Below are 9312 nucleotides of genomic sequence, written 5' to 3'. Positions count from 1 at the left end.
GCAATCCCACTCGCAGGAATTTATCTGGAAGATACACCTCCAACGATATAAAAATGCACACCTACAACGGTATTCAGTGCACTATTATTTGTAATTGCAAAATACTGGAAACTACCTAAATGTCTGAGCGTAAAGATTGGTTGAATCAACTACGGTACGCACAGTGAAGCTGGGAAAGGAATGAGGAAGATCGCTGGTAAACTGATACGGAGTGATTTCCGGAGATAGTGCTAAGTGAAGAGAGCCAAGTGCCAAAGAGCATACATCGTGGGCTATACCCTGCGTGTAAGAAGGGAAAATAAGGAAGCATACCTACCTCTGCTGCTTTTTACACAAAGAAACGCAGGAAGGATAGTCCAGAGAACAATAAGTTAGTTATCTACAAGAGGGAGGGGAACAGGATGGAAAGAATGTGGGAGGAAGGACACTTCTTTGTACAAACCCTTTCGCGAAAAGTTTTGAGTTTGTTAACATTCCAAATTATTTTTTTAAAAAAAGAAATTAAATCAATACGAATGGGAAGGGAGAACCCTAAACTAAAACAAACAAACAACAAAAAAGACCAAAATATGTTTCAAATGAATACCATACCTATCCTGAAGGGGGAAAAGAAAGGAAAGGCAGACAGACCCAAGTAGTTCATGACACAATACTTGACTCTATACCCTCAATTTGTGGACTGGGGATACATGAAGTATTTGGTGGTGGGGGGGAGTGGGGAACTGCAAACAACCCTGAACTCTTTACTTATCAAACAATAAACAGTTCTGGAACTTTTAAAAGATGTATTATAGGAGTGAGCAAATCGTAAATGTTTTGATGTCACTGGGAGCCAGGGCTCGCTGTAAAAGAAGAGACATCCAGATCTGGAGTGGGGGAGGGCAAGAAAGAACCCTCTGGGAATTGACTGGAATTGGAGGAATCGGTAATGTGTATTCTGTATACATACATGCATATATTTCCTAGCTCTGTGCATTGAAAGGGCCAAAAAGCAAGACACCCCATGTAGTCATGAGCACATCTGGTGCCCAGATCTTGGCCTCTAACACCATCGCCCACTGAAAGGAACCAGAGCTTTTCAGAGACATTAACCCAGAGGAAGAGCACAGTAGGTGGGAAATGAACTTGGAATGCCTCGTTATGACAGAAAGTGTCAGGACTGATTGAAAATAAATGATGGGGTCAGATCACAAAGACACAGGAGCCAGCTTGAAAGGGTTCTCAAGGGCCAAATCTGGGATGATTTGAGTATCAAATTAATTAAACACAGTAATGAAATATAAACCACTAAAAAACTGGAATCCATGAGTCTGTGCCAAGAAGAGACAGATAAATAAATAAATGAATGGGAAGAAGGGAGGAATCTTGCTTAGAATGGAATACCGAGTGCTGACACTGAAAAACCATCATTCTACCACCATCCTGGTAAAGACTGAGTCAGCAAGAATCATCTATGAATGCCATATCTAAGGGGGAGTTTTTTAAACTGAAGTATGGTTGACTTACAATATTGTGTTAGTTTCAGGTGTACAGCGAAGTACACACACATATATACATTCTTGAACATATATATATTCTTTTTCAGATTCTTTTTCATTACAGGTTATTACAAGATATTGAATATAGCTCCCCGTGCTATACAGTAGGTCCCCGTTGTTAACCTATTTTATATAAAGTTGTCTATATCTGTTGATCCCATGCTTTTAATTTATCCCTCCCCACCACTTCCCCTTTTGTAACCATAAGTTTGCTTTCTGTCTGTGAGTCTGTTTTGTAAATAAGTTCATTTGCATTTTTTTAGATTCCACGTATAAGGGACGTATGATATTTGTCTTTCTCTGACTTACTTCACTTAGTATGATAATCTCTAGGTCCATCCATGTTGCTGCAAGTGGCATTATTTCATTCTTTTTTATGGCTGAGTAATATTCCATTGTACATATACACCACATCTTTATCCATTCATCTGCTAATGAACACTTAGGTTGCTTCCATGTCTTGGGTATTGTAAATAGTGCTGCTATGAACATTGGGGTATGTGTATCTTTTCCAATTAGAATTTTTGTTCTTTCTGGATGTATGCCCAGGAGTGGGATTGCTGGTTCATATGGTAAAACTATTTTTAGCTTTTAAAGGAATATCCATACTGTTTTCCATAGTGGCTGCACCCAGTTTATTGGGTTGGCCAAAAGGCTCCTTCGGTTTTTAAAGTAAAAATAAAAGACACATTTTTCATTTTCACCAAGAACTTTATTGAACAACATATTTACCATTTTGTTCCCCTACCTTCTGCCATTTTTCAGGCAGCTTCATAATTCCATCTTCCCAAAACTTTTTATCTTTTTGAGCAAAGAACTGTTCCAGGTGCCTTTTACAGTCTCCAGCAGGCAGCTTCATAATCCCATCTTCCCAAAACTTTTTATCTTTTTGAGCAAAGAACTGTTCCAGGTGCCTTTTACAGTCTCCAGGGAATTGAAGATTTTTCCATGAAGAGATGTTTGTAAAGACCGAAATAAACGGAAATCTGAAGGTGCAACGTCTGGTGAATATTGCAGATGAATTGGAACTTACCAGCCAAGATATAACAGTTTTTGCCTGGTCATCAAAGAAACATGCAGTCTTGCGTTATCCTGATGGAAGATTATGCGTTTTCTGTTGACTAATTCTCGATGCTTTTCTGCTGCTTTCAGTTGGCCTAAATGGGAGTAGTATTTGTTGGAATTAATTGTTTGGTTTTCCGGAAAAAGGTCATAATAGAGGACTCCCTTCCAATCGCACCATATATACAACATCACCTTTGGATGAAGACCAGCCTTTGGTGTGGTGGGTGGTGGTTCATTTCGCTTGCCCCATGGTCTCTTCCGTTCCACATTATTGTACAGCATCCACTTTTCATTGCCTGTCACAATTTGCTTTAAAAACGGAACGCTTTCCTTATGTGTAAGTAGAGAATCGCATGAGGAAATACGGTCAAGGTTTTTTTCCGCTTAACTTACGTGGAACCGAAACACAAAAGCGATTAACATAACCAAGCTGGTGCAAATGATTTTCAACGCTTGATTTGGGTATTTTGAGTAGGTCGGCTATCTCCCGTGTGGTATAACGTTGATTGTTCTCAATTAATGTCTCCATTTGATCTCTATCAACTTCAACTGGTCTACCCAACCCTGAAGCATCGTCCAGCAAGAAATCTCCAGCACTAAACTTCACAAACCACTTTTGATATGTTCGATCAGTCACAGCACCTTCTCCATACACCGCACAAATCTTTTTTTGCGTTTTAGTTGTGTTTTTACCTTTCTTGAAATAATAAAGCATAATACGACGAAAATGTTGTTTTCTTCCATCTTCAATATGAAAATGTCTACACAAAAATTCACCGATTTTGATAAGTTTTTTTTTTTAAAGGCACACTGATATGACAGCTATCACAATACAATCTAACAAAATTGTTTCAAATGAAGTTAAAGACAACTAAGCACTACTGGAGCCATCTTATGGAAAAAACCAAATGAAATTTTTGGCCAACCCAATACATCCCCGCCAACAGTGCAGGAGGGTTCTAAGGGGGAATTTTAATGAAGCACAGGATATCTGCATTATCTCCAAATGTTTCCCCATGGATTGCTAATTAGTTGCTAAGAAAAGGGAAAGTAACAATACAGTGCAGAAATTAGGCCATACCTTAACCAGGTGGCCAAAATTAACATCACCTATGAAGGACAGACAGAAGGGCATCATGTGCCTCCAGATGTAAACAGGTGTGCTTTATACTATTTTTGCTTTTTTCACTTTTTATAAATTTGAAATTATTTTCAAATAAAATATTTTTAGCAATTGCTACAATCAGCATAAAACCAGTATAAACAGAAAGCAACTGTGAAAATATACACACGATGAATAAATGAAACAGTGCTGAGGCCTGTTGTGCGCATGGAAAGGGGAGATGGGGGAAAGTGAGGGGGTGTCAGACACATACACCCACCACGAGGCTGCCCTGAAGCTGAGCTCTCGGCAAAAATCCTCACACTATGGTCTTCAAGGCCCTCTCTGTCCCACCCAAAGCCATCTCCATGTCCACAGTTGGGGCAATGCTGATCTAGCGGAATCTCTGCAGCTTACGGAAGGGACACTGAGGCGCAGGGGCATCAGGAGGTGGGCTCTGCCCCTGGCTGCTGTAGGCGCCTCTTCCAGCTCTGCCCGTCAGCTGTGCTGTGTAAAGGAGCATCTGCGCGATATCAGCTCCTGTGCCAGGCACTGTGGCCCATGATCGTGAAGGCTCCAGCACCCGAGCCTGCTGGTGGGGGGACCCCTCACACCACGGAGTTTTGAGCCTCTGGGAGTGGAGGGACATGCCTGTGAAGCTGCCAGGCTGGGAGCAAGAACCCAAATGTCCAGCTCCTCTGGCTTCAGCAGGCCCTGCCTGGGCCCTCCTTGGACTCTACTGTTTCCACAAAAACCTCCAAAAGCAAGAGAGGATCTGCACATCCCTATTCACAGCAGCATTATTCACAGTAGCCAAAAGGTGGAAGCAACCCAGGTGTCCACCAATGGATGGAAGGATAAGCAAAATGTAGTATATCCAAAAAATGAAATATCGTTCAGATTTAAAAAGGAAGAGAATCCTGCCACATGTTACAACACGGATGAATCTTGTGGACATCATGCTCAGTGAAATAAGCCAGTCATAAAAAGACAAATACTGTATTGATTCCACTTATATGAGGCACCGGACTAGTCAAATTCATAGAGCCAGGAAGCAGAGCAGTGGCTGCCAGGGGCAGGAGGGAGGGAAAATGGGGAGATGTTTTGTGGGTACAGTTACAGTTTGGGATAATGAAGCATCCTGGGGCTGGAAGATGGTGATGGTTGCACCACGATGCAAATGTGCAGGAGAGGCCTGAGGACTCTCAGGACCCAAGGACGTCAACCTCCGTCCCTTGATATGACAACTCTGGCCCAACCCGTGAGCTTCCCCAGTACTCTGACACACTTGATTTTTTTAAATAACAGCCATAATTCATCAACTTCCCAGGATGATGGGCATTCTAATCTGATTAGTATTTGGTAAATGAAGTGCTTTTCAGGGAAATGACAGGCATGACCTCCCAACAGTCTTTGACTTGCCAAGTTCAAGGATTTTCTCAGTTGTCCTCTGTGGTCAACATTCCAGCAATCATGGTGAGGCCAGACAATAAAAAGAGGGGAAGGGGATGATAAGAAAGCCTTCAAAAGAAGGTTAAGGGAAAGAGGAGAAAGATGCCCTTGCTGGTTACCTAGGAAATATGGGAAGGATCGCATGCTACTGGCTGGCTTTGGAGCAGAACTGCAAGAGGCCAACAGAGCCTGGCAATGACAGGGTGTGTATGTGCTGAGTGTCTGGGGTACCCCTTCCTTTGCTTTTATTATTGTTTACTGGACAGCACGAGATTGAATTCAGAATGTTTTTTTTTTTTGGAAGTTGCTTTTCAGAGGATTTGTCTAAACTGACCTCCAATCCTTCTCCTTGTACTACTTAAGCCCATTGGAAAAGCTGGTGCTCCCACACCTCTCTACCCCAGTGGCCCATGCCCCACCACAGCTCAACCACCTCACTATCCGTTACAGAAATGAACAGAGAAACAGGCCCCACAGAAACTCGCCGGGGTGACCAAGCACAGAGTCCCCCCAGCCAAGCTCAAGTCCCCCTTCCAGGCTCCTCACTCTGCTCTTCATCTTGCCAGGGCTCCTATTCAGTGCTCATGTGTCACATGCTACATGCTGAGGCACCGACGTTCTCAGTGCTGACCACCTGAGGGCTGGGCATCGTGCAGCCCCCTCTATCGGTAAAGAAGCACAGAAAGGGTGATGACTTGCCCAGGGTCACACAGCTCCTCGGGGTCTGAGCCACAGGCGTCTGGGATGCAGACCCCGACCTCCTGATAGCTAGTCCCTGGCTCGCCCCAATCAGAAAACTGCCGGGCCTGGGGCTGGCTCTGGCTTTGCAGAAATGAGGCCAGGTTCCATTTCATTTCAGTAGAAACTTCAAAGTAAAGAAAAAAAAAAAGCCAAGTTGGGGCTCCAAACTCCTAGGCACCCCCAACGCCCAGCTGACTTGGCAGGTTCAAAGTCAGTGCCATTCCCTTCCCTCCATGCCCACGTGGGGATTCAAGAAAGGAGTAAGCTTTGAAGGTCAGGCTGTGAAACTGATGCCTACACTTTTTCCATGAGCAAAAAACCTATTTTTCCATAGGCCAAACCCTATTTTTCAAACAAGAAGTTCAAACGATTCATTCTCTTGTCCCAGGTCCATTTATTAAGTTACTGCTCTAACTGAATCCAAAAGGAGATGACGGTCCTTCCAGACTGAGGAGGAGACTGACATGGAAGTGCATTGGACTCACCTCTGGCCAGAGGGACCAGGGCACCCTGGTCTTCCTTTCAGCACTCAACTTCTGAAAAGTGAGGGGGCCCTGTGATTTTTTTTGGTTTCAGAATGAGTTGCCCATCACTTGGGACCCGAGGCAGAGCACATTTCTTTGCAAACTGGGGGTGAGAGTGGAGGGTCCAGGGGTGCATATTAATTTCACACAACTTCCTTGTCAGGGCTTAAATGTGGAGGAGGTGTGAATTCTGGGTGCTGCATTTGTAGAAAAAAACAAGTCAATGACACATACAAATCAGGTCATGGCAGAATTGTGACTTGTGACCACATGTCTTTTGACTCCTGTGCTTTACGCCACCTTTTAAAGTAAAGATTTCACCATTGAAATGGGTAAAAATGGCAGGGTATGCCGGGGGAACTGGCGCCAGCATCTCTTTTACTCAAAGGGTCAAGGCTGTCAACAAGCCCCTAGATCCAGGGACAATGCAAGAAAGCACGCTAGAGAAGAAATAACTTGGAGGAGAAAACAGCCACATGTCCACCTCAAAACAGGAAGGGAATGGAAAAGAAAAGAAAAAAAAATACAGGAAGGGAGAAGGCGGCCTGAGGAAAATGGCGGAGTACACAGAAACAGTGTGGCTTTCTAAGGGAACACCTGCTGTTTCTGCTGGCCTGGCACCCACGCCCCCTTCTTCTGATAAACGCACCTCATTTCTTTCTGAGGCAGTCACCTTAGGGTGACTGAGGCAGTCACCTTAGGGGAGAAACACAGGGCCTGGACAATCAGCACAGAACATCCGTCTACAGGGTGGGCAAGCCAGGCCCATCAGCACCAACGAGCATCGGCTCCCAGACTTCAGCTGCAGCCCATGGGAAGGAGCAGCTCCCTTTCTACTCGGTGGTAGGCTGGCAGGATGCGAGCCTCACGCTGCCAATGGTTGTCTGTGCACCCGGTCCAGTCCCGCCCAGGCCTCCCAGTCCCATGAACGATAATTGCCTTTTTTGCTTGAGCTAGTCTGAGTTGAATATCTAAATCTCGCAACTACAAGAATCCTAACATAGCCTCATTAAAAAAAAAAAAAAAAGTCATTACATTTCCTAGAGTCACAATTTCCAGATGGGGAAAATGAGGTCCAGAGCTTGAGGAGGCCATCCAAGCCACACGATAGGTCTAACTGGTGAGACAGGACCATAGGTCACATCTCCCATCTCCTAGGCACCTCCCCCATCTACACTGTCCTCTGGCTTGAAACTGAGTGAGAAAATGTGCCTGACACCCTTCCAAGTCACAGGAATTAACAGCTGTGTGGTTTCACCCAAACCCAGATACAGTCTAAGGAGAGAACACCTTCAAACAGGAGACTAACTAAGAGATCAAATAAACAATTCCAAAAGCCCCAGAATACAGCTGCTGCTGCGCAGTTAGGTGTCTCTTTGCTGGACAGGCCTGTGAAAGTTGTATTTATTTACAGTGAGCTGGGTGGGAAGACAAACATGCATTCGAGAAAGCAGGAGGGCACCACAAAGCCGAGGAGTCGCGGAGAGCCTCGCTCCGCCGGGCTCTGAAGTCTGCATCAGCCATCCCAGTAAAGCCTCTGGGGAAATTCCTGGGCCCTGCCTGGCACAACCTGACGGAGTAACCGCCCATAAAACAGGGTTTTGGAGGCTGGTGAGCATTTTTCCCCGTGCCCCCTGCACAGGGCAGGTGGGCCCAGCCTGCGGGGAGTCCTTCCCCCGACCCCAACCTGGGAGCTGGGACGGCAGCCTTGTTGAACCTCTGAAGCCCCTATGCGCCAGGACTGGGCCGCCTGGCTGAGTCATTTGATTGTGTGTTTGAGGCCAATCCTGCCCTTGTCCACACCACGGTTAGTCACGGTCCCGGCCTGGTTAGACAGCAGCCCTTAAAAGGACTGGAACAAAAGAGGTAGCATCTTTCCAAAACAAAATTGATGAGAACACAGGGTGCAAAATGGGGTGAAGTCGTCCATCTTCCCCCCCGTATGGCTACAAGACAGCTAAACCCAGGGGTTTAAGCAGACAATTTTCTCCCAAGTTAGAAAAAAAATTTTCTCCCAAGTCAAAAAAAGTCACAACGATCCAAATAAGCAAACACATATGGCTTACCTTGTGTCTGCCCCTCGCCTCCCCACCAAAGAGACATTTCTTGTGACATTTTGTCACAAGCCAAAAAGGAATTCCTAAATCAAGATGCTTACTGCACACTTTGAACAGAAATAAAAGCGTACTAGAGATCTCAGCCTTAAAAAGAGGGCTGGTGGCACTGGGGAGACACTGGTTATACTTATCGAAATGTGATCGTGGCATTTGCTGAGAACTGCCAAGAAAATCAGAATGAGGCCAGCAGGGTGGGGATGGGGTGGGGTTTGGCTGCCCAGTTGCAGCAAACTCCCCAAAACAAATGCGTTCTCAGTCACTGATTTACTGAGCTGCTCTGTTTTCCAGCTTCAGAGGCCCTGGATGCACACAGTTCGGGCTGATGGGCTGGGGAGCTGACTACAGAGCAGCCACTGCTAGCCCAGGACCCAGGAGGATGGCTCGCAGGAAATGCTCCCCACACCCCCAGCAGAACACAGCTGGGAGGGGAGGAGAGCCTAGCCTGTGTCTGTCCCAAGAGGTGTGGTGGGAGCTCCCCTCTGGCGAGCAGAGCCCCTACCCCACTTGATCCCATCACCTCCTCCACCCTGAGTGTCCGGGGCCATGGCCAGAGACCCCATCAGTGTGGCTGTGAGCCTGGCCCATGACACAAGCAGCTGGACAGTTCAAGCTTGCTTCATCCCAGAGCAGACAACACTCTCCAGATGGAGGAGGTGTTAGCATCTAAACGAGAGGGAGGTGAAAAATAAACCAGAATCATTCCTGACAAGGGCAGAAAAGAGGACAAAACGATTCTGTTTATTGAGCACATAGGCACCAAACACAAGTGTACC

At 45.7% G+C, this 9312-nt stretch overlaps 1 protein-coding gene across 2 annotated transcripts in view; it reads right to left on the bottom strand.

Moving 5' to 3' along the window:
- Positions 1–2417: 2417 nt before the first annotated feature.
- LOC114487749 (protein CLEC16A) overlaps positions 2418–9312 on the bottom strand; it is a 61375-nt gene continuing 54480 nt past the window's right edge. The window contains exon 11 of one of the 2 annotated variants that reach the window (XM_055090441.1): positions 2418–2695. In XM_055090441.1, coding sequence (XP_054946416.1) covers positions 2568–2695 — 128 coding nt within the window. In that variant the 3' untranslated portion in view covers positions 2418–2567. Of the gene's footprint in view, positions 3365–9312 lie in introns of both variants that reach the window. The other variant, XM_028499690.2, reaches the window with a different exon arrangement.

Source organism: Physeter macrocephalus, chromosome 14 (assembly GCF_002837175.3).
Source record: "Physeter macrocephalus isolate SW-GA chromosome 14, ASM283717v5, whole genome shotgun sequence".
NCBI classification, from domain to species: Eukaryota; Metazoa; Chordata; class Mammalia; order Artiodactyla; family Physeteridae; genus Physeter; species Physeter macrocephalus.
This window is presented reverse-complemented; position numbering and strand designations above follow the sequence as displayed.